Genomic DNA, 26,525 nt, shown 5'->3' on the forward strand with positions numbered 1-26,525 from the left:
AAAAAATACATCATAAACAAAATGATATGGCAACATTTTTGGGACTGATTTTGTTAAAAGGTTTTATAAACATCTCAGTTTCAAACAATTTGAATTTGCTGGCTATTTTTGGATGTGTCATTGCTTTGACTCATTAAACAAAATAACAACTACACTACACACTACACACTACACCAAACACTCCAAAAACACTAAATGTCACAAATCTGTCTCTCAAAACTCGTTATCTCTATCGCTATCACCGCCACTTTCGCTGTCACTCTTTCGCCGCCGTCCCTCCCACAACATCCCCCTGTTCCTCAGCAACCAAATCACATGGTTTACCATTACCATTTTGTGATTGGTTGGTGTGGTGCCTTTTTCCACCAATAGGAAAGGGGATGTCACAGTTTTTTTTGCTTGCAAACACTTCCTGCTTGGGGACACTTTCGTGAGAGAGGCCAGATTTTATCATTTCTTCCTGCACCAAATGCGCAACAAACATGACGGCAATGTTAGCAAAAAAGTGTGGCATACATTTTTTGTCGTAAGTCCAGTTTTACTTGGCCTATCAACTCAATTTAAAAACTGGTATGTAGTTTGAAGGCCGCTCCGACACATAAGTCGGAACTGACACTCACTGAGGCTCCGTCTCGCTGCTACGTCATCTTAAATTAGTCACGTGATTTTGACACGCCTGCGCGTCAATCGACCTCAGAGGGTTAAAGCAAGTGGAGCCAGGGGAACACAATGAACCAATGCTTTTGGCACCATATTATCCATCTGTCTGCTGCTGTCCAGAGATATCCATCAGTGCCCTGGCCCAAATAACTTGCAGGCGAAACACCGGACAAATACCATCCACAGCGGTGACTGCAATTTTTGTGATGCCTTTGTTCACATAAAATGTGAGAATATTGCACTGAAAATATATGATCTGGCCGTAAGGACTAAATCTGATATTTCATTGACTTGTAATCGGTGTTGTCTGAATGAAAAATGTCACGCAAAATGTTTTTGGTGATAAAGATGAGTCAATGCATTGTTTCGATGACAGTACGGCAGACGTAGGGAGTGACTGTGAGTCTGTTTTTAAACAGAAAGGACTGCATTTTATCCACATTAATGCAAAGAGCCTGTTACCGAAGATGGAAGAGGTCGGACACCTCGTGCTTACATCTAAGGCTGCCATGATTGCTGTATCGGAGACCTGGCTTTGGTTCCATTCAAGATGCTGAGATCGAACTTACGGGTTATTCCATAGACCGCAGCATAAATAAAGGAGGAGTGTGCCTCTTCCTTCGGACTGACATGTCATACAATCCGTGCGCCGACCTCCAGGAGGGCTTGGAGGCAGCATGGGTTGAGCTACCGCTTCCTAAATCAAAACCTATTATTAAAGGTGTTTGCTATCGACCATCTAAGCAAACAGAATTTTATGAGCTCCTTGAAACTGTCTGTCGTAAGAGCAATGTATGCGTGGAGAATGAATGTAGTATCATGGGTGATTTAAATACAAAGCTGTTATTGCCTCAAAGTGGCCAGAAAAACTCCTTCCTAAATTTGTGTAGGGTGTCTGGGCTACATCAACTAATCACTGAAGCTACTAGGCTATCTATGAATAGTCAGTCCCTACTGGACTTAATTCTAAGCTCAGAAAGTTATCCCAATCAGGTGTCTTGGATGTAGCCTTTAGTGATCATAATGCCGTGTTTTGCACACGCATGAAAACAGGTCACAACCATTGACTGATCATCATTCTATCAAGTACAGGTGTATCAAACATTATACTGTGAAAGGGGTCAAGCAAAGTCTCTCCGAGAGAGACTGGTCAGATGTTTTGGGAAGTAATGATGTTGATAGGGCTTGGGTTCTGTTCAAACATCACTTTATAGCTGCTCTTGACACTGTAGCACCACTGAAGGAAACAAGGATGAAACAGTGAAGTGCAAATTGGATGACATCTGAAATGTTTGATATTATCAGACGTGATAGGTGGTAACTGACAACTGAATATGACATATATGTGTACTTGAGAAACCAGGCCAGTTACAAAGTACAGAAAGCAAAATCAGAATTTTATACTGATTCGATTGCTACAGATCCACATCAACCAAAAAAGCTATGGAAAGAACTTTAAGGGATATCCCGGTGTAAATTTAATCCATGGTCTAACACACCGTGAAACTGTGTTAGACTCCCTCTCGAGAGATCAAGTTAGCAGACTGCTAATTTACGGAGTTTTATCAACCTCAGAAACGACCGCATGACAACAATACACTGCAGTAAATGGATCCAAATATAAACTGCCACCAAAAAGACACAAATAATGCCCAGAACAGCACCAAACTACACCGAAATATCCCTTTAATGACATGGGGGCTACAGCAAATTCAAAATTATTATCTGCGTTGTCGCATCAGCAGAAGTTGTCCAGCATGGTGATAAGTCTTGATGCCGAAAAAGCCTTCAACGGAGTCGAATGGCACTTTCTCTTTTCCACCTTAAATGCCTTTGGGCTTGGAGATGCTTTCAGCAGCTGGGTTAGGTTGTTGTATAACAGACCACTCGCTGCTGTTCGGATCAATGGCCAGCTTTCATCCTACTTCCCTCTGGGTAGGGGAACCAGGCAGGGGTGCCCGTTATCCCCATTGTTGTTTGCTATAGCGATCGAGCCCCTTGCAGAAGCTATAAGGAATTGCCCAGATATCACGGGAATGTCAGTTGACGGGAAGGATCATAAAATAGCTTTATATGCTGACGATGTATTGCTTTTTATAACTAACCCCAAAAAAAATTGGAGGTAATAAATCAATTTAGTAATTTTTCAGGGTATAAAATACATTTTTCAAAGTCTGAAGTCATGCCGCTAGGCAACTCTTCTCAGCCCAGCTCTTGTCCATTTAAATGGTCACCCACAGGCTTTACTTATCTTGGGATTTTCATCACCCCATCATTAGAAGCAATGTACAAGGCCAACTTTGAACCTCTGTTTAAGCACATATGTGATGACTTGGACAGATGGATATCTCTTCCATTATCAATGATGGGTAGAATTGCTTTATTCAAAATGAATATCCTCCCAAGGCTTCTTTATCACTTTCAAATGGTCCCTAATAAAACAATTAGAAGGGTAAATGGCTGGATCAGTTCATTTATTTGGAACAGAAAGAAACCTCGACTAAAAATGGCTAAGTTGCAAATGTCTGTGGAACAAGGAGGCTTAGCTGTCCCAAATATTAGGCTCTATCAGCTGGCTGCACAGCTTCGATAAATAGCTGAGTGGATTAATAATGACTCAGAATCGGTGTGGCTAGATCTGGAATCGGTGAATACAGGTTATGGCCTCGCAAGTCTTTTATTTGCCATGGACTCAAAGAAATATAAGAATGCTGGGGACAATAACATCTTAATTACAACAAGTCTGCAAGCCTGGCAAGCAATAAGAAAGTTAGAGGGTCATTCTAAAATATTGTCCTCGCTAGCTCCAATATATGGGAACATGGATTTTGCCCCAGCCCGCTCAGACATGGGATTTAGGATGTGGGAGGAGACGGGGATTTAACTCTGGGACATTTATTTGATAAAGGAGTGATGCTTACATTTGAACAAATCCAACAGAAATATGGTCTCCCCAGAAATCACTTCTTCAGGTATCTGCAAATTCGCAGCTTCATTCAGAATCAAAGCAGGTATAACTTTGACTGTCAGACCTCACGGATGGAACGTTTACTCCTCAGTAGAGGCAAGAAAGCAGTTCTCGGTCGGGGATATGCTGAGCTCAACTCTGTTAGCAATATGAACTTAGAGTATCTTCGATGCAAATGGAATGCTTATTTCAGTCTTACAGTAGATGATTAAACATGGTTGGATGGCGGTTAGCTACAGAGATCTCCATATGTAACAGAACCAGAGAGACCCAGTTTAGAATATTACATCGCTTGCAGATAACACCACAGCTCAGACACAGGATGAACTCAAGTTTGTCTGAAAAGTGTTCTAAATGTCAAGTAGAGGTGGGAAGCTATAGACACTGTTGCTGCCAGTCTGGCTGAGATGTTGCCTTGTTTTTCAGGTAAATATGGCCAATCATTTGTTAACTCCTTTTATAAAGGCAAACATGTTATTACTGATGCTTTTGAAATAAAGCCTGTATCAGAGGAAGAGGTGAAAACAGGTCTATCCACCCTGTCAACAAACAAGGCTACTGGACTGGATCTGATTCCTTCCAGATTTTTGAGAGATTGTGTCAGTGTTACATCTAAGTACACTTACTCATATTATTAACTTATCCTTAACCCTCTGAGGTCGATTGACACGCCGGCGAATCCAAATCACGTGACCAATTTAAGATGACGTAGCAGCGAGACGGAGCCTCTGTGAGTCTCGGTTCTGACGTTATGTGTTCGAGCAACCTTCAAACTATATACCAGTTTTTAAATCGTGTTGATAGACCAAGTAAAACCAGATTTACGATATATTATGTACGCTACGCTTTTTCTGGCTTTCCTCACGAACGTGTCCACAACCAGGAAGTGCAAGCAAAAAAACACGTTCCTATTGGTGGAAAAAGTGATGTGGTGCACACCAGCCAATCCCAAAATTACATGGCAAACCACGTGATTTGGTTGCTGAAGGCTGGGGGGAAGATTTGGAAGGGACGGGGCGGAAAAGTGAAAGCAGCAGTGCTGGTCACAGAGGCAGCGACAGAGATCGCGAGTTTTGAGAGTTGAGAGATTTGTGACATTTAGCGTGTTTGGAGTGCATAGTTAGTGTGTTATGTAGTGTTTAGTGTAGTGTGTTTAGTGTGTAGTGGAGTCGTTTTTTGTTTAATGAGTCAAAACAATGAGGAGACGGCTGAATGTGGAGCAGGCAGTGCAGCTTTTCATTGAGCTGGAGGAGCTCAGGCAGACCTGAGCCTGAGGCATTGCCTGCATTTAAATGTAGATAGTTACATATAACTTTGTAAATTTCAAAAACTTATGCACAAATTTAGCAAACACAATTTATATTTGCATTATAAGTAATAAAAATGGTTCGTTGAGCATATTTGTGGTTTTCACAGTAAAAAAACTAACTTTTTCCTACTCAGATTTTATGTTTTTTTGTGATTTTAGGTCCATTGTGTTAATACAGTATGTCAAAATGAAAAAAATAACTGTACAGTCACACATGTGAGGTTGTGGTGAAAGTAAAGACAAGGTAAATAGTTTTTAAGGTGAAATGTAATGGTAAAATCGAAAATAGTCAAAAACGGCCAATTATACCCCGGACCCCAGAGGGTTAAAGCAGTGTATCTTTCCAAGCGAAATGAAGATTGCTAGGGTGGTCCCCCTTTTCAAGAAAAATAGCAGATCAGATTTTGTAAATTATAGGCCAGTATCAATTCTGACCTCTATATCAAAAGTGTTTGAGTATCTCGTGTATAAGCAGGTGGAGGAGGATTTTGTCAGACAAAATCTGCTATATGAGCTTCAGTCTGGCTTTAGAGCAGCACACTCTACAGAAACATGTCTTATTGTATGTTTTAATTACATTTTCCAGAATTTTGATGAAGGAAATTATGATGGGATGGTTCTTCTCGATTTGCAAAAAGCATTCAATACATTAAAAACCATTAAATACTGCTTTCTAAACTGCAGTGCATGGGGCTTAATGATACTGCAGTTAAAGGGTTCACTTCATACCTCACAGGAAAGACTCAAGTTTGTGATGTGGAAGGGACCACACCTGATCCTGAGCTTATAACATGTGGGGTGCCCCAAGGTTCTATCCTGGGCCCCCTTTCATTTTTAGCATACTTAAATGACATGCCGGCCACAGTGACATGTAAGCTTCTTTTATATGCTGATGACTCTACCTTACTAGTCTAGGGGGTGATGTGCATGAAATAGAGAATACTCTAGACAAAGAGCTTAAGACGGCCAGCCTGAATCCATTCTTTTTGGAACAAAAAAGAAGGTGTCAAAAACCAATGCACTAAAGGTCATGTGTAATGGTACTGAAATAGTGTCTCAGTTAAGCGTTACATATCTAGGACTAACATTAGAACAATTACTAACATGTGAATCTATTGTAGCCCAAATATTAGCTAAATGTGCCAGCAAATAAAAGTTTTTGTATTGTAGGACAAGGCCTTTTGATTTCTCTACTAAGAAATTACTTGTTTTATCTCTGATACAGTGCCACTTTGATTATGCTTTCTCTGCATGGTTCAGTGGATTGTCTGTCAAGCTAAAACAAACTGCAAGTTATACAAAATAATGTTATCCAGTACTTTTTTAACTTTTTTACTGTTGTAAATGGCTATGTTCCCATTTATGTATGCTCAAATATAAAAATGTTTCACTCTCAGCATAATCATAATACAAGGGCAAAGGCAACACTTGCCTAAATTCAGATCACCACACACACACTGATCCAAACTTGGCTAAATGTTAAGATTCTCAACCTAAATTGGCCAAAGCCAACAAACCACATGATGGTCAATGGACTTGCATTTCTATAACGCTTTTCCATTTTACTGACCACTCAATGCACTTTACAACATTTTTCACATTCACCATTCACACACATTCATACACTGATAACAAAGGGTGCCATGCAAGGTGCCAACCTGCTCATCAGGAGCAATTTTTGGGTTCAGTATCTTGCTCAAGGATACTTCGACAGGCAGCCGGGGCTTCAAACCAGTGACCTTCCGATTACTGGAAAACATCTGTGGTCAACATTCTCAGCCTACCCAATAGCGTTATGTCAACTCAGCATTAAATTCAGCAGACCAGGCTTCCCGAGGGTTGAAAACTGAGAAGTTCATCCAATGCAAAACTTGGAGCCAGGGCTTGATCAAAAGGATTCAGTGATAGAAGACGACCCAGAAATCAAGAAACTTGCAACAGTCATGGGGTTCAACACAAAAGATAGCCTGGACCTGGTTAACAAGCTTCACACTTACTATTCTGCATAGCTCCGATTGAAAAAGGCAGTCGCCTGGATTCTCAGACTGAAAGATACACTGATGCAACCCAAAAAAGCAGAAAAAGCTTATCACACAGCACATAAATAACATCAAGTCCACTATCACTGGAAGATTTTATTTGTCTCACCATTAGAACTAGCCACCAGTCTGGAAACTGATTCTTGCGTTAATGCCCAACCATCAGTTTATAATCAGAAGAGGACAAGTGCTCACTCTTGATTTTCCCATCAGCAAGGGACAGTGTTTTGTGTTCTCTTGGCTGATTAATTGATGCAGGCATCAGCAAAAGGGTGCAGCTGTGCTGACTGTGGGTCTAAAACCTTCTGGCTTGATGCATTTGGGTGCACTTAATCCTGCTATCTCTAGGTGTGACAGCCATTCACACCACATTTTTGTATGTCAATTTTCTATCTCTTTATACCAGGCATGCTTCTTTTTACACAGGTCTCACAAGTGGAGTTTGGCTGGCAACATGATTGGCACCAAATAACCAAGAGTTGTAAATAGAACTAACCGTGGACAACATTCCATGTCCAGTGACAGGCTTGTATTGCACATTTATCTGGAACCTGAAGTTGTCCGTCTTTGTGCACCACTGAACACCAACGGAACGCTCCATAGGTGTTGTGGCTTAAGGCGAGGTCTTTTGACTTCAGGAACTATTCCTTTATCAAGGATCGACAAGACCGTTTTGCTGTTGCTTACCCACTTTACCCACGTTTTTTTTAGCAATGTTTCAATGTTTCATTACCTCTTTTGCATCTTCTGTGGTTCTTCTTAGAGCACAGGAAGCACAGCTGTGTGAAGATATGCAACCCAAAAGTTGAATCTTTATCCTAAATTCTTCCACATTGTCATTTAGATCACGCTCTGGCTACCACACAAACCATAGCAGATCTGCATCTTTCTCCAGGACATAACCTTCTACAACATGGACCCTTCTACCCCCATCAGTGCAACTCAGGGGCGAAAAACCCATTTCATAGTTTGGGGGGACAATAAACAGTAACATTTTAGAGAATAATTCCAGGGGGGGACAAGGAATAAAAGTTGTAGCCTGTCTTTTATACAGCATCTTTTACCCCAATTTGACGCTTAGTCTCTCTATCTCTCCAACAGGCAGGCAGAAGTCATTTCTTAGCACTGGCTGAGTCCACCTGCACAAGTCTAGATTTAAAACAAAATAATTGAAATCAAATTAACATGTACACATGCAATGAATAAACTAATTATCAGGCAAACATCTAAGTTTGTTTATCAGATTTCTCATAATCAGATAACTGTCTTTTTCCAGATGAAAGATATCAGATTATGCTATTCTCTCTCTCTCTCTCTCTCTCTCTCTCTCTCTCTCTCTCTCTCTCTCTCACAGTGTTGCACTCTTGCACTGTCAGCATGTTCAAATCAAATGTTTTAAAAAATGTTATCAAAAGTAATGATAATTACAATAATTGCATTATACTGTATTAGTCCATACCCTACCTGTATACAAGTTCTTGTTTATTCACCCAGCAATACAAAACAATGGTATTAGGTGGAAGGTGGCAATAATATTTTTTACTGTCAAATGTGTACAACTCCAGAATGAATATCATGTGTAATAATAGGATCTCACACTTGTGACAATACTGCTAAAAAATCTGTAGGAAATTCATTAAATTGTGATAATTTAACTGGAGATTGACAGAGACTGCAACATTTGACTCAGAAATGAAAAAAATCTGTTTTAAAAACAAAGTAGGTACAGTATCTACTAGTTAACTGAACATATTTCAAGACAATTAACTCTGGATAACTGGAAAAAAACCTTCCTGGAAATAAATCTGAAATGTCGGTAATATCTGATTCTGACATTTATATACAGACAGTCTTTTAGAATGACAAAAATAATTATTACTGCTCTTGTCCTGTCCTGTCCTTTCCTGTCCTCTCCTCTCCTCTCCTCTACTCTCTGTCTGTGACTATTACTATCTGTAGCTTTTAACTTAGCTTAACAGCACTCATAATTGAGTAGGCTTTTGAACAATGCAGGATAAATGTTGCAGACAGCCTGGACCTGGCGCTTTTAGTAAATGGGATATGTGTTGTTGTAACTTATGTAACTATGTCTGTGTGGTATTGAGAATGAGGAGTTGTCGTCATGGTACAAAGCCCTTCCCTCGATCTCGCGGGATCTTCCCCCTCTCCACCATGATGGCAGGATGCCGGCGGCAAAACACGATTGTTTACGTGTGTTCTTAACTCTGTAGTAGTGGAGGTTTTTACAATTCCGCACTGTTTTACCATGCCTGGAAGTCACTGCTGCGTTAAAAACTGATTCAGTACCTCACACGATTCATATGGAAAACATAGGAACAATGGGATATAGTTTAGGTTGCCGAAATGGACACAGCATAAGGAAAGCAAGTCTCTGACCTGACGAGGAGACGCCGGATTGCTTGGTTGGCTGCAATAACAAGAAAGGACCTTACTTTCGACCGCACCCCCCAGTCGATGAGAGTGTGTTCTCTGCATTTTCACTCGGGTACGTTCTCTAAAAATGTCTTCTTGCTAGTACAACGCTGTTTTCACCACCTGGAGGCTTGTAGATGGCCAAGTCCTGCACCCAGCCGCAGCAGAAAGTCTCGTAACTTTCCAAAGACTTGTGGCTTTTAAACTCCTGCAATGTGTAGTAACTTACACCAAAAACAAGGTAACTGACGATGTCCATGTATGTGCATGGAGGTAAATGATCCAGGTCTCTGTGCCATTCCGCTGCAGGGAGCTCGTATGGGTCGATATTTTGGATGTCCGAGAGCTTCTCCAAATACCGCTGTTATGCGCTTGGTGTGAGCTTGTTCCCGTAAGGTCCCCTTTCTTTCGCCTTATCTTTTTGCATTGCTTTACTTTCTTCCTTTTCTTTCTCGTATTCGTAGATCCGTCTCTGTCCCGCCGAAATAATAAATGCGCAGAAATTATAGAGCTCTGGACTGTTTAGTCGCGCCTCTGTGAAGTTCTGCAGGCGTTGCCCCTGACAACCGATAGCGTCTCCTACCATCATGGCCGACCGGCTCAGACCCCGCCCAAATCAACCCAAATCAGCACGTGACTCCTCAATCTCAATACACACCTCTTATCCCGCAAAGCACGGTGTGAGTAGCAGGCTCCGTCCACACGCTGCTGCAGCTGCTAGCTCCGCCCCTTGAAAAGAGTGTGGGGTGGACTCAACCATTTCTCGGAATGGGAGGGGGGGGACTAAATCTTTAAAGATGTAAATAGCAAATTATTGAGCGATTATAATGAGCACCGCTTACATTGTGCTTTCAATAAGTGCTACTGCATTGTTCAAAAATTATCAATTGTGTCTCAAATTATTCTGGGGGGGGACAGCTTTACTGGAGGGGGGGACATGTCCCCCCTGTCCCCCCCGGGATTTCTGCCTATGGTGCCACTGGGTGCTCACTGAACCTTAAGATGACACCAATGAGTGTGTCCGAGAGGTCTGGTCCTTTGAGTAACTGAGGATTTTTGTTCCCTGATATGTGGCAGTGCAACCAAAGATTACTCTTATCTTCTTTTTCTGTGGACGGTACACTCTGGGTGATGAGGAATGTACCACACACTACCGTCACTGCGACTGAGCTGCTCAGTGGGTATTTTCTCGGTGTAGCCTCTTTCAATAGTGTTCTTCATGAAGATTGTGTAATCTTCATGGAAGTCGTGATTTCTCTTGAATTTTCTCTTGAGAGTATCAGCACGCTGCTAAACAATGCAACAATTATTTGGCATTCTGATGTTTTCAATTTGCAGGGGCAAACTCATGCAGCAGTGTCCATCACTGAACATCGTCAGTGACGCCCCCCACCCTCTTCACACATCCTTTGAATTGCTCCCATCAGGGAAACGGTTCCGGATTCAAAAAGGCCGAACTAACAGACTAATCAACAGCTTCCTTCCACAAGCTGTTAGATTTCTGAACTGCTGATCTGGAGTATGCACACTACTGCAATTCATTAGCCCTTAGTCATAGTCATAGTTTTAGTTTTAGTTCTAAAGTATTATATTTATATATTGTGTGTGTTTATTGTGTTTGTGTTATGGAATCCTGGAGAAACGTAAATCTAATTTTGTTGCACTACTTTTGTTGGTACAGCTAAATGACAATAAAGCTTTGATTGATAGATTGATCATCCAACTTTGCTGACCTTGTAACTAGGTGCATGAATCGGTGATCTCTTGAGACATTCCTTCCTTCTCTTCACAGCTTCGTTCCGGGAAATCTCTGTTGTACTGCTTCACTAGCAGTTCTTCTATTTCCACCAATGAGATGCGATTAACCGAATAGCTCTGCACTTTACCACGGGCTGACTTAAGACCATCTCCTTTTCTCAGAGGTCCTTTTATCACCCATCTTAGGGCAGTTTTGACTGCATAAGGCCCCTCATCTTCACTATTTATGACCTGCAATGGCTCAATGGCTTTTGGGTTGTTGGCACCTATGAGCAGGCCCACCTCTGCTTCAATCCGTAGCAAACATACTTCTTTGAGGTAAGGCCGTTGTGAAATATCTGTCACTTGTTTTGACCCATTTTGTTGAGATGAAGGTTGCAGTGCTCCGGGGATCTATGAAGGCATATGTTGCTACACATCTTCAATCTTTCTGGATTTCAGTTTAACAGATACCACAGCTCGAACACATTCTCCCTCTTCAGCCCCAGTGCTCCCTCATGCCTCATGACCCAGTGGCACGTAGGCGCTGGACATCGCACTGCTCTCAGTATAGCTTTCTTCAACCTTTTCTGGTGCAATGTTAAATTCTTTCATGACATTGAGTATGTCTGGGTGCCACTGAGAACAGGTCTGACCCTTTATTCTCGTTTGACAATTTTTACAAAGGCGCCCCAATGTAAGTCATCCAAAGCCAAGGCCCTTAGACTTCAGGAAGTCTATTCATTCTCAGTTCATTAGCTCTTTAATAGTATTGCAGACAGAAAGAGCATGATTCTTGGGACAGAATAAACATGGTCCGTGGAAAGCTATAACAACATCTTACCTTGGAGGTTGTGTCCTTTACATCTGTAGCAAATATACTTTCCCCTTACTGAGTTTTCCTGATGGTTCTCTCTTTGTAGGTATATCTTTTCCTTTGTCACTTCATGACTCTCTACCACACCTCCAAAAAGAGAATCCAGAGCTACCTTTACCTGCCTGTCGATCAAATCAACTTTGCAAGAAAACTTTGCTCGTCCTCTTCCTCTCCTAAGTATCTCAAATGCAGTTATTCTCCAATTCTCTCTCATTTTATATGGAAGCTCACAACTCACATTTTTGTAGGATTATCCATTTACTCTGAGAATTTCATAGTGCACATGGTGTTCCTACAGCCAGTTAGAAAGAGAGCACAGGCGCTTAATACTTCACCGTCTTCTGGTTTAATCTGAGGCCATTTCAAAGCATTATGCATATATGCATTGGCTATCTGCGACTCATCTCCATAATGGCTTCGGTGTAACTTTCTGGCCTCTTAGCAGCCTCTCTCTGATGACATATGCTCGCAACTGCAAAGAAGCTCCTGTGGCTCCTTACTGATATACTGCTCCAACTAATAAAGCTGGTCCTGGCGGCTGTCATGAAGGATTTCTAAGTGAGAGGGTCACCTTTAAACATCTGAATGTCCCTGCAAGGAAGGAAAGACATAGTCTGCTGCTTCACAAGCATTTTGCCTCTGCATTACTTGATACAGCCCACTTTCATTGTTGACTGACTGACAGTGACTGTTATCCTGTGGTAGGTCGTGTTGCATCTGGTTTAGACTGCTGCAATATGTTTGGAACGAGCAGTGCTTGTCTTCCTACAGCAACATTTAGGGTTGACCTAGCCTCATTTCTCTCTTCTCTGCAACTTTGAGAGTGCTTCATTGATGCATAACTGATAATGCTGTCTTAAACATTGCCATATTCTTCAAACACCTTAAGCTTTGCACTGGATTCTGCAATACCAGTATCATTTGCCAGTTGTTCCATTTTGCCTTTAAGCTGCATGTCTTCAAGCTCAAGCACTTGCTTCTTTTTTAAGGCAGCTGAATATGCTAAGAGTTATGCTTCTTCCTTACTGTGCAATGACAACCCTGTGGTTAAAGATGAACCCACGGAGCTACAGCCAACTGATGAGCTGGATTTCTTCTTAACCCTTTATCGGGAACTCATTGAAATGAAAACATTTACTAAAAGGTGTATACAAAAAATATAAGAAAAACACATATAGACTTAAAGGAACATTAATTTTAACATTTCTTATGGAACATTAATAACACACACATATCTATGTACCAATACAACATAAATAACAAATATAACATGTATCAAAGTCCACTCTAGTCCAGTCCAGTCATTTATGCAGCATAGCAATGCCATTTTGCATGTCCATGGAAGTGACCATATATAGTTCCTTGCCCGATAAAGGGTGAATATGAAGCAGTCTTGTTGCAATTTGGGTTATGATTTCCTTTTGCATAAACATCATCTTTGAGTTTGCCTGCCTGACGTTCACTTGCAAGATTAATTTCACTGTCATCATTTTGATCTATTACTCTCTTTCATCTAGAAAAGCTAGAACTTCAATTAATGTCCTCAAACTCTTTGAACACTTGGAAAAATGTCTGATGAAGCATCTTCTCCACATGATTCACATTTGGGTATCAAGTTTGAAGCTTCCAATTGTATTCATCATGGCTGAAAGTTGAGATAATTTACCTCTTCTGGCTCCAATAAGCTTGCTCAATCTTTCTTTGAGTGGGCTTTGGTGCTCCATAACCACACGTTGTTCTGCTGTCTCATTCAGTGCATAAAACTGCTTGCATTTGCTCCAAAACTGTACGTTTTCTAGTGAAATGTGAGTGTAATTTTTTTAAATTTGCATTGATTTGTCACAATTAGCTGCTGTCTGGCGTTGTTTGTGTAGATGGGAGGCCATTGACAAATCGGGAAGAGAAGGGTAGATCAGGGATGGTCTGAGTACTGTACTCAGCTTGCTGGTTCAGGGCAGTTGTCCTCTATGATTCAGATCAGCTAGTCATTGGGGTTTAGCTTCCCTACCAGCGAGGCTTCACATATCAGAAGCTCTTGCACCCAGTAGCAATGCAGACAAATAACCGCGCATGGCCTTTGTTCCAAGGCCATTTTTCTGCCCAGATTTTGCAGTGTTAATGACTTAAGCCCATGGTTCTCAAAGTGTGGGGCGCACCACACTGTTGGGGTATAGAGACATGACAGGTGGGGTGCAACAAAAGGGAGGAAATTTCACTGAAAACTCCATATTTCTTATGGTAGGAGCGATAGCTTGACAGACATAGCAACAGTAATTAAGGGGGGCGGGGCTTAACAAAGTGTCAATTGTAGCGGAACAAACTTTCCCGCAGATGGGTAGCAGGCTAGTGTGGACAATAACACAACATGGATAAATTCTTGACACGGACCTCAAAAGTTGTCGAGCAAGCGCCAGCAGAGGAACACAAACCTGAAGGGCCTAATCAACCAAAAAGCTAACCGAAAGAAAATATGATGATGGGTATCTTGCTCTTGGATTCACGGCAGGGGTGGTAGGGGCAGAGGAGAGACCCCTGTGTGTTCTGTGTCTTAAACCGCTAGCAGCAGACAGCATGAGACCCAACAAATTAAGAAGACACCTAGAGACCACACACCCCATTCATGTCAACAAGCCACTTAATTTCTTTCAAAGAAAACTGGCAGAATACCGTCAACAGGAGAATCGCATGGTAAAAGCTGCATCAGTAAACAGTAAAGCTCAAATGGCTTCATGTAGAGTTGCATACAGAATTGCACAATGCAAAAAACCACACACAATTGGTGAGCAGCTCATTCTCCCCGCTGTGCTAGACATGGTGTGAGTTATGCTTGACGAGACAAGCACAGCAAAATTAAAAGCTGTCTCCCTGTCAAATTACACAGTTGCAAGACGTATCTGCGACATTTCAAGTGATCTTGAGGAGCAACTCATAGAAAAATTACAAGAAAGTCTTTTTGCATTACAAGTGGATGAAGCTACTGACAGCAATAAAGACTGCTTGTTCATCTCATACTTCCGCTTTGTGAATTGCGAGTCACTGTGTGAGGATGTGCTGTTTTGCAAATACATAAAAAATCGAGCCACAGCTGATGAGCTGTTTAAGATCATGGACAGTTACCTCAAAGAACACGGCCTTAAATAGGAAAACTGTGTGGGATTTTGCTCTGATGGCACACAGACCATGACAGGGTCAAGAAACGGGCTGCAGGCACTAATAAAGAGGGTTACGCCAGATGCGCACTGGACGCACTGTGTCATTCACAGGGAAGCGCTCGCGTCAAGGCAGCTCAGCCCTGAACTAATGAGGTTTTGACCGAAGTTGTGAGTGTGGTAAAGTTTATCAAAACCCAACCACTGAAAGCATGACTGTTCCCCGCACTTTGTGAGGAAATGGGAGCTGATCATACATCTGTGCTGTTTCACAGTGAAGCAAGGTGGCTCTCCCAGGGCAAAGTGCTGTCACGCGTCTTTGAGCTCAGGGCAGAGATTCGGATTTTCTTAGAGGAGGAGCGCATGTATGAGGCTGCAAGCAAGTCCAGTGATGAACGATTTCTGTTGAAGCTGGCCTACCTCAGCGATGTGTTTGGCAAGCTGAATGAATTAAATCTTCAGCTCCAAGGCAAAGACAAGCACCTACCTCACCTGGCAGACAAAATCACTGCATTCTCCCGAAAGCTTGAGGTATGGGACAGGCACCTCGATCAACAAAATATAGACGTCTTTGAGAACCTGAGTGAAGTTGCTGAAACCACTGATTCTGGAGCCACCACAGTGATCCTATTTATTAAGCAGCACATCTCTTACCTGAGAGGACTGTTTCAAAATACTTCCCGATCAACAGTGCTCAGTATGACTGGGTTATGGATCCATTCAATGCAGCAGGTTGGTATCTTGACATTTTATTGAATAATATACTCATATATTATACATGCATTTTATTTATGTTGTATGCTACTTGCTAACTTGAAGGGATTGTTGTCAAACATTTCTTTGTGTTTATTATGCAATGGCAAATAGAGTAAGCCTATTTATTTATATTCTATCTGCAGCACCTGCTGATTTTAGGTCTGCTGAGGAGGACCTGTTCATTGAAATAACATCTGACTTCACCCTGAGGCTGAGGTTTACAGCTCAGACTCTTGGTGAATTCTGGTTTGGAGTGGAGAGGGAGTATCCACTCATCGGGCAGAGAGCTGTGTGCATTCATCTTCCCTTTGCCACACCATATCTCTGTGAGATGGGCTTTTCAGCTGTTGCTTCACTGAAAACAAAGTACAGATCTCAGCTGAACACTGAGCATGACTTGAGAGTGGCAGTATCAAGCCTGCAACCCCGCTTTGAAAAGATGTGCAATGCAAAACAGGCTCATTGCAGCCACTAATGCAGGGATAAGTCTCATAAGTTCACTTGCTCACCTGTCTTGCCAAATGCATTGCTTTTAAACAGATTGCAAAGTGGCACTTTTATTTTCTCTATTTTTGAACTTGATATAAGTTAGGGCACAACTGCACTTTTGTTTTCTCTAGTTTTGAACTTGATGCAAGTTATGACACAGCTGCACTTTTATTTTCTCTATTGTTGAACTAGCTGTTATTTCATGCTATTGAGTTAGAATTTAGATACAACATGATGTTACTTGATGTTACTTCAATACGATTTGAAAATGTTAAGCTTGGCATATTTCATTAGCATTGTGTTGGGGTGATTAGGGCAGGTGGGGCTTGAAAATTCCCCCTTGTTGATGTCGAACAGATGGCTCAAAGCCACCAACATTTTCTGGGAACGCAGAGATCTCTTTAAGGCAGATGGATTCTGCCTTAATAAGTCAGGAGTAAGGTTGTTAACCTCCAACATATTCTACTCAGTGCACCACACACAAGTTCCTCCCTTCAAGGACAGCAGGCAAGACAAACCAAAACAACTGATAAAACAGCCCTTGGAAGGAGAAATACTTGTGGCTGAGATAAGCTTCGAACAGACAAGTCAGCTGTGCCAAGAGGAGGAGTCCTTTCTGCAATCTTTGCCCCCCAAGGAGGAGTGCCCCCCAGTCACAATAAGAAGGAACTTCCACTCTCCACCAACCCCAACCAACTCTCTGCCCTCTCCAGCCAGCCTCAGCCTCTCCCCCTCTTCCCCCCTCCTGGATTTCACGGATGAGATGAAAAAGCTTGTCAATCTTGGACTCAGACTCACACCCCATCCAAATCTGCCACGCTTGAAACCACCATCGCCAAAATGTCATAGTGCCCCTCCACCCCCTCTGAATCATCCTCGGTCTCTACAGTCTGAAAACAGCGAAGCACATCCTGTCCATGTAGACAGTACAATTAACGCTTACTGATATGTGCCGGGTCCGGGCTACGAAGTTGATATCACTACTGTTTTCCCCCGAGAAAAGCCAGGGCCCCTTGGAGTTCTGGCAGTCTCATCAATTCCTGTGCTTATAGGTAATAGAAAAATTGTGAATTTGTTGAGAAACAGGAAATGCGGGACTAAATCTGCCAATCCATTCAATTTAGCTCCCATTCCTCGTCAGCCACTAACTGTCGCAAAAAATTGCACAGTTGGTTTTGATACTGTAAATTTAGCTCTATTAAACATCAGATCTCTGTCAGGAAAGTCTTTTTTAATACATGATTTTATCATCAAACACAATCTTACTTTTGTGTTTTTAACTGAAACTTGGTTAGACCAGGATAACAGTGCAACTGTTCACATTGAATCAAGTCCTCCAAATTTCTCTTTCATAAGTGAAACTAGAATGCATAAAAAAGGAGGAGGTGTTAGTATTCTGTTTAATTCATATTCATTGATGCTTTCTCTTCCACACCACCCCTCTCTAGGTTCTCTGTCAGTGACCTTGTACATCATTTCAATTCCAAAATTACAAATGTCATGAATGCCATTGCACCCACTAAAGTGAAGATGGTCTCTGGTAAGAAAAAATCTTCTTGGAGAAATGCCACGCTAGTCAAGATGGAAAAAAGGGAATGTCGAAAAGCTGAGCGCAGGTGGCGAAAAACAAATCTCCAGGTTCATTTTGACATTTATAAAGAGAGACTTTACATTTTTAATTTAGTATTGAAAAAGTCAAGGCAGTCCTTCTTCTCAGACATTATCACCAAGAACAAAAATACTGTTCGTGCCTTGTTTGCTACTGTCGACAGGCTAACAAACCCTCCTGTGCCAGTAGCCTCTGAACATCTGTCTACCAGGGCCTGTAATGAATTTGCATCATTCTTCACTGCCAAAATTCAGAACATTAGACAAGCAGTCAGTGCCACTCTACCAGGTACTGGAGGTGTGTTGTCGTTTTGTCCATGTAGGAACCAGCCATCGTCCTCTGTTTCTCTCACCACAGGAGGTGTGAGTGGCATGTCAGTGTCCATCTCACCTCTCACCTACTCCCTGCCATATTGTGGTAGCTTGGATACTGTACTTCCTTTGCCCCCCTTTTCTTTGACACTATGCTGTTGACAAAAACAGCATGTGATCCAGCTATATGCATTTTTCGCCTGCGAGAAAGGACAGTCTGCTGAGTTCTCATGTGGAATCACCAGATAACCTCCTGATTCTGTTCCTTCCCCCGCCTAGAGAGAGTCCTGACCCTTTTATTGCCCTCTCTCTCACACTCTGGCCTTATTAGAGCCTCTCATAACAAACCTATGGACAATCAGGCCCAGAAAGGACTTGATCAATACCTGGGTTACATCAGTGCCTGTCTACGCTTTCACGGACTGTTTACATTCAGTGCCAATTCCATCACTGGAGAACATCAGGTTTATCCTTTGTTACAACTTGCTTGTCACCAAAGGAAAGGCTTACATCTGGCATGTACTATAAAGATGTCATCCCATAAGTTACGACACTCAAACCCGGCAGGGTGTCTTCACATTCATTTTAAAGAAACCAAAAGCCTTGATTTCTTCTGTAATACAAAAAACATTAGGTTACAAACTCATTTTCTTTTGACAGTTTACCTTTAACTAGCTAAATGAGACCTCAAACATGCTCTGTCTCTCATTTGTGTTGGTTAAAGAAAACTTATGTTAAGAATCACAGGGTTAATGTCAATATTTTGGTGGAGCTAGAGTACCACCTCCTGGTAAGTTTTGGTATAATTTCAAAGGCCAATACTAATGGAATGTTCTATTTTATCATCTATTTCTAAGTATTTAGACGATTTCTTTTAATCTGATACATGTCTGGGAAGTATAAACTGTCAATGTATGAGATATTCTTGAGCCATTAGTGCCTTTAATGATTATGTGCTTGTATTTGTGTTGTATTTTAACCAATAATTTGTCTTTTGCCTATTAGGCAACTTCAATTGTGTTCTTTTATATTTCCATAACAATTGTTAATGTGAGACCATGGTGGATTTCAGCACATAGTCAGTTGCGATTTAAAACTTTATCAAATCATTAGTTTAATTCAACAAGTGAGAAATCGGTAACATGAGCTATGACGTCGCCGGAGGAAACAACGTGACCAGGCCGCCCGAGTCCGCCCGAGTCCGCCCTCAGTTCCGCCCCCGGTTAAGACAATAAAAGCCCATGTATCCCGCTGCTCACGGGCTCTTCTCCTGAAAAACTTCTTCGCATTCTTCGCTTGCTTTCGATTGCCACTTTCGTACTTACTTTAATTTTTAGTACGCGCAACTTCTTACTTTTCAAGTTAATTTCCGTACTTTGCCAGATTTTTGAAGCTCTGAGACTTAGTAACCTCCAGAGATTTGAGCCACTTGCGAGATACCTCTCCCGGTGAAGCTCTTTTATTCTGAAAAGATTTTTTGTGTGAAATTCGAGCAAGAACGAAATTGATTCTTTTATTTTGTGATATTTTGCTCATTGTTAGAGTATCGTACTTAAAGCCAAAGATACCATTTTTGTTTTCTTGTATTTAGTAACAGAGAAGGATTGTCCGGCCGGCATTTCTCTCCCAGTTATTTTTACGCAAGAAAGTCAATTCAATATATATTCGGAGCTCCGTAATCACCAATTCTATCGAGACTCTGATAACTCTTAAGCCATTACGAAGTCGGTGCAGTTAAACTGCTCAAGAAGCCGTGAAGAAACATATCCACAGCAGAACCGCCTGCAGCGATCTCAAGCGAGACACTTCGCTGGGCAGAGGGAGTTCGGCCCGAGACGGCATCAAATTCCAGCGGTACGGCAGCCGACAGGCCGCAAAGAGCTCAGACGGAATCCCCGCTGTGCCGGTAACACTACGTCACCAGGGGTTGCCTCGCCATCATCCTGCGGCTGGACGGAAGCGACTTCGGCATCTAAGCTGACCCAGAGAGCCCGGATTCTGGATCATCTCCCCTCTTCAAACAAAAGTAGGCCAAGAACTCCACACACGACAAGAGTCACATGTGAATGATATCAGAGTTGGTGTTTGTGAAAGCTTCGAATATATATATATCATAAATCCAAACATCTCCCATATAATTCCGTTAGAAATTAATCCCGTACTCGCGAATTAACGGTTCCATGTCAAAATCCACCATTGTCTGAATCCATCCAGTCAATAATTCATTCCAGTCTTCACACTCTCTGTTATTTTGTTACCCGTTTGAATTTACCTCATGTCATTTAATCTGCATTTATTTAGTTAATAAACATATTTAATCTTATGTCGTTGTCTGTGCACGTTTAATTTGAAGTAGGAAATCGATGGGATCGTGGAAAGAATTCACTGCTTCAGAATAGGAACAAATAGACACTGAAATTAAACAAGATTCATTTGAGATTGATGATTTATCTGTCTACCAAACTTGGACAGTTGATATCTTAACTAATTACCTCCGAGATTAGTTTAGAATTCAAATATCGGAGGTGGTGCCCCTGTAAACGAGTGTAAATTAATCGCCAGTGATTAATTATCAAATATTTATCAAAGTAGTGTCTCCTACATCCACCTAAACCCAACTCTAACACCATGACACAATTTGATCCAATCAATGACAAAAACCTGCAAGACATTATACAGCATTTGAAGTCTTCCTCCTGCAGCCTGGATATTTTACCAGCAGGGTTCTTCAAAAAAGTTTCAGACTGCATGATTCCAGATCTGCTACAGATTGTTAACACGTCTCTTCTCTCAGGTGTCTTCCCCGAAGCCATTAAGACAGCAGTCATTAAACCACTCCTGAAGAAGAGAACCCTAGACACATCAGTAATGAATAACTATAGGCCCATTTCAAACCTCCCAATTTTAAGTAAAATAATTGAAAAAGCTGTCTTTCAACAGCTGAACAATTACTTAATAATAAAAGGCTGTTTTGATGTTTTCCAATCAGGATTTCGACCACATCACAGCACTGAGACGGCCCTCGTTAAGGTCTTCAACGACATTCATTCGAACACAGACAGCGGAAAAATCTCAGTCTTAGTATTACTGGATCTCAGTGCTGCGTTTGACACAGTCGACCATAATATACTACTGGACCGACTGGAAAACTGGGTTGGACTCTCTGGTACAACACTAAAGTGGTTTAAATCTTATCTAAATGAGAGAGATTACTTTGTGTCTACTGGTGATTACACATCTGAACGGATGAAAATGACAAGCGGAGTACCCCAGGGCTCCATTCTGGGGCCTCTACTATTCAACATTTACATGCTCCCTCTAGCTCAGATAATGGAAAACAATGAAATTTGCTGCCATAGTTATGCAGATGACACACAAATGTATATAACCATAACACCAGGGGACTATAATCCCATACATACCCTGAGTAGATGCATTGACACTGACACATCCAATCCAAATGATAAGATGTGTCCGAGTTGTATTTAGTTAAACAAAGACAAGACTGAAATAATTGTTTTTGGATCCAAGGAAGAACGACTTAAAGTCTCTGCTCAGCTACAGTCTGTAAAGTTGAAAACTACAGACCAAGCCAGAAACCTCGGTGTAATTATGGACTCAGACATGAATTTCAGCAGCCATATTAAGACAGTTACAAAGTCAGCCTACTATCACCTTAAGAATATATCCAGCATAAGAGGACTTAGGTATCGGCAGGATTTGGAGAAACTTGTTCATGCATTTATCTTCAGCAGACTCGACTACTGTAATGGTGTCCTTACATGACTCCCTAAGAACTCCATCAGACAGTTGCAGCTGATTCAGAACGCTGCTGCTCGAGTCCCAACAAGAACCAAAAAAGTAGATCACATCACTCCAGTTCTTAGATCTTTACACTGGCTTCCTGTCTATCAAAGAATCGATTTCAAAATCCTGTTGTTGGTTTATAAAGCATTGAATGGTTTCGGACCAAAATACATTTCTGATCTGCTGCCGCGTTATGAACCATCCAGACCTCTGAGATCGTCAGGTACCGGTCTGCTTTCAGTCCCCAGAGTCAGAAGTAAACATGGATAAGCAGCTTTCAGTTACTATGCGCCACATATTTGGAACAAACTCCCTGAAAATTGCAGGTCTGCTCCAACTCTCAACTCTTTTAAATCAGGACTTAAAACATTTCTTTTTGCCACTGCTTTTAACTGAAGCAGTTCAAGTCTTTGAACTGCATTATGACTCTGACTCTACAGTCTTGTTTCTTTTAAAGCTTTTCTATTTTAGCCTACTTGTTTTGATGTTTGTTTCTTAATGTTTTTACTGGTTTATAATGCTATTTTTCATGTTTTTTAATGCAATTTTAAATTAAATTTGTATGTCTTTTAATGTAATTTGTATGTGCCTGTAAAGCACTTGTGTCTGAATTGTGCTATACAAATAAACTTGCCTTGCCTTGCCTCGCCTTGCCTTGCCTTGTCCAAAGTGGGGGATGACCGAAAAAGTTTAAGAACCACTGACTTAAGCCAATAGCTTTGAGTTGTTGTCATGCAGGTTGGAGCAGATGTTTTTTAGCTCGCACACCTAATGGCTCAGGTTCTCTGAAGAGAGCTTGAGGGATGCCAGCTGTTGGCCGTGGTCCTTAACCACAAGCCAAACTTGGTCAAATTTGGTTTCCAGTGCACTGAAAGAAGATTTGAAGTTGGCAACGCTGAGTCGTCTTTTTTGTTAGATTTAGTGATCCTCGAAGCCATTTTAAGGCAGATGTAATTAAAGAGAGGGGAAAATAAACATATAAAACAACTTGATTGCGCAATGTATGGGTGAAGTGATTCATCAAAGATCACATTATTAAAGTTGATTGTATCACATGGAGAACATTTAGTATATCACAATAAGGATATCTGTTGTATAGGTTACACATAATTACTAATTTCCTTTATGGCAGTCACTTTTAATCCAGGGAATAACACAGAACATATTACTTTTTGTTGTTTGTTCCCTTCATTCTTGTTTTGTTAAGTCTAATAGTCTTTAAGACAATCTGGTAGCTTGTGTGCTTGTGTCTTTGGTTGAACCAGGGCTTTGTCCCTGGGTACCGCAGCCAAATGAGAAGCATGCAATGTTTTCCAACCCTCCGAGAGTAGATGTATGAATAGACAGTATAAATAAAGATAATACTTTTCCTGAGTACAAGTATCATCTGAGTAAAATGTGTCAACATCCATACTTGTGATAAAGCAAGGGTGAAGGGTGTGGTAGAGCTGTGAGTTGCAGTGCCTGCCAATGCTTCTTTTCCTCTCACTTTATCCTTTGAACATCAGTAAGTTCCCAGTAAGTGACTTGAATCATTGCATACTGCCTCCAACCAAACCAAAAATTATTGAATCCGTTTAGAAAAGATCCCTAAATTATTCAACCATGGCAAGAATTTAGTACTGCAAATGCAATGATTATTTAATAGTGTATAACTGTTGCGGAGGCTTCATGACATATTTAAAAGGCAGTGAATTATTAAGTTTTCACCTTCACAGTTTGTCCGGCTTCAGGGCCATCCTGGTGGGAACAGAAAGAGGTAATTAGAAAAGAGTTGGGAATTCAGAAATATTTACATTAATAATTCAGTGAACATTTTAATTTCAGATGAGCTACAGTACTGCACTTCTTTCCTGCACTAATAAAAAAGATTTTCCTCTTTTTTCCCTCATTGTCTTCTTTGTCCTGACATTCAGTTATGACTCTTTGAAAAAAATAAAAAAAAAATAAACTAAATCTTAGCTGCATGGTTTGTATATAAACCAAGCCACATTCTGTTTTTAAAAAAAAAAAAATTTCTTATATTATTTCCATTTTTATTGAGTGCATACCATCATTTTACCGACAATGTGCTATCCTTCAACATCTGATTCAGGTAGTTTAACGACATGTAACGTTCGTGTTGGCAACTCAAAGCACTTGCTTAAAGCTGTACTCATCAGTGGTCTTGGTTTGATGCTGAATCAAAAGACTATGTATATTGTAAGAGAGACACCTTGTAATGATGAACCCACAGACATATATTCGCAACTTAACATTTTCCCTCTGCTCACAGAGCTGTTTAACCTATTTTTCTTAAGCTTTGTGAAAGATCAACCCAGAGCAAAAAGGAGAGTGAATATTGGACTTCAGTTTATCAGGTGGGCACAAACAAATAAATGCAAATGTTGCTATGTGTGTGCTTGATGAAAGATACATAAAATGTAGGGCTGTCAAGTGATTAATAATCTAATTAATTACAAGCTCTGTGATTAATTAATCAATATTAATTGTATATGCTAATATTTGCTGTAAGCATTTAAAAATAGTTTCATGCAAATAGATTTGATAGATGAGTGAGTCAATAAATACATGGATATAAACTTGAAAAGGAGCTGAAATTTTAGGCTTGTAATACTCTGATGGTTAGAAAATTCCTTGCTGGATATGTTGTAGAAACCAGCCTTACTTCAGTGTGTTTTTGTATTTTTATGATCTTTCCTGACAGTCTTTTATCATTTTTGACCAATAAGGTAATTTTTTTTGCTTAAAGTGAAACTCCCGCCAAAAAGCAACTGAGGCTTTATTTGTGATTGAATATGAGTCAAACCTTCGTGTAAAAGCATATTTAAGCCGAAAGAGGCACCTTTAAGATTTACCATAGTTTCGTTTTCGAAGGAGAGTAATGGTGAACCGCTCCCTAAGCCTTCCTGTTAGGTCGCACTCAGGGATCGACACTTTTTGTCTGCCATGATTGCGGCCCAAAAATGAAACTACGGTAAATCTTAAAAGTGCCTCTTTCGGCTCAATTATGCTATCACTGCTACTAAATCAGCTTAGGAACCAACCACACAGACCTCCGCTACCATCTATCTTCCTCACAAACGCAAGATCCCTTGCGAACAAGATAGATGAGCTACAGTCCCAGATCGCCTACAACCGCCACATCCGTGACTGTTGTCTTTTGATTGTTAGCGAATCCTGGCTGCGCCCGCATATCCCCAATGCTACCGTGGAGCTTGCAGGACGCACCTTTCACCGCTGCGACCGGACTGAAGCCTCCGGTAAGAGCATGGGAGGGGGACTCTGTGTTCATGTGCTTGAGGACTGGTGCTCGGGCAGCAGAGTGATTAGAGGCCATGTCTGTTCAGTGCCGACCCTTCTACCTGCCACGGGAGCTAACGGTTGCCATAGTAACCCTCCCCATGCAAACGTTAGCACAGCACTCGGCCAGCTTGAGCTCATGGTATGTAAACAACTGAGGGCTCATCCGGATGGCGTGCACATCATTGCTGGGGACTTTAACAAAGCATGCCTCAAGACTGTTCTCTTCAAATTTCACCAGCACGTCAAGTGTGCACCAGGGGAGAAAACACACCTGATCATGTTTATTCTAACATCAAGCATGCCTACAGAGCGACCCCCCTCCCCCACCTCGGACAATCAGACCACCTCTCTCTGCTTCTCTTCCCTGCCTATACCCCACTCAGAAGGCAAACAAAACCAGCCACCCAGACCATCAAAGCCTGGCCTGAAAATGCTCTCAACCAGCTGCAGGACTGCTTTGCCTGCACAGACTGGAGCATTTTCGAAGATTAGGACCTGGACACACACACCCAGTCTGTCCTCTTCTACATCAGGTGCTGTGTAGATAACGTCACAGAGGATAGACGCATCCGGGTCTTTCCAAACAGAAAGTCCAGACCCTGATCAGAGCTCCTAACTCAGCCTTCAGGACGGGAGACAGAGCTCTCTACAGCACTGCCAGAGCTGACCTGAGGAGGGGCATCAAACTAAGCAAAATAGAAGGATACCTGACGGACAATAACCCGCATCAGATGTGGAGGGGCATCCAGGCCCTAACCAACTACAAAGGCAACCCCCCATTACACCATAACACCATAATTCCAGACATTCTCATCACCAAACTGCTGGAACTACAGATCAGCCTCCCCACCTGCATTTGGATTAGAAACTTCCTGTCAAGTCGCCCACAGTCTGTGAGACTCGGCCCCCACCACTCCACTGCACTCACACTCAGCACTGGTTCCCCTCAAGTACACCTACGACTGCTCTCCAACTCACCCAACCAACCGCATTATCAAATATGCGGATGACACCACAATGGTTGGACTCATCCGAGGCGAGGACGAGACAGCGTACAGGGCCGAGGTGGAGGAAC

General features: G+C 41.6%; 1 protein-coding gene across 1 annotated transcript in view; it reads right to left on the reverse strand.

Moving 5' to 3' along the window:
• fhit (fragile histidine triad diadenosine triphosphatase) overlaps positions 1 to 26,525 on the reverse strand; it is a 143,028-nt gene that overhangs the window by 110,476 nt on the left and 6,027 nt on the right. Inside the window, exon 2 of the mRNA XM_030421638.1 lies at positions 23,855 to 23,884. Coding sequence (XP_030277498.1) covers positions 23,855 to 23,884 — 30 coding nt within the window. The remainder of the gene's footprint in view (positions 1 to 23,854; positions 23,885 to 26,525) is intronic.

The sequence above is a fragment of the Sparus aurata genome, chromosome 6, assembly GCF_900880675.1.
Source record: "Sparus aurata chromosome 6, fSpaAur1.1, whole genome shotgun sequence".
Classification (NCBI taxonomy): domain Eukaryota; kingdom Metazoa; phylum Chordata; class Actinopteri; order Spariformes; family Sparidae; genus Sparus; species Sparus aurata.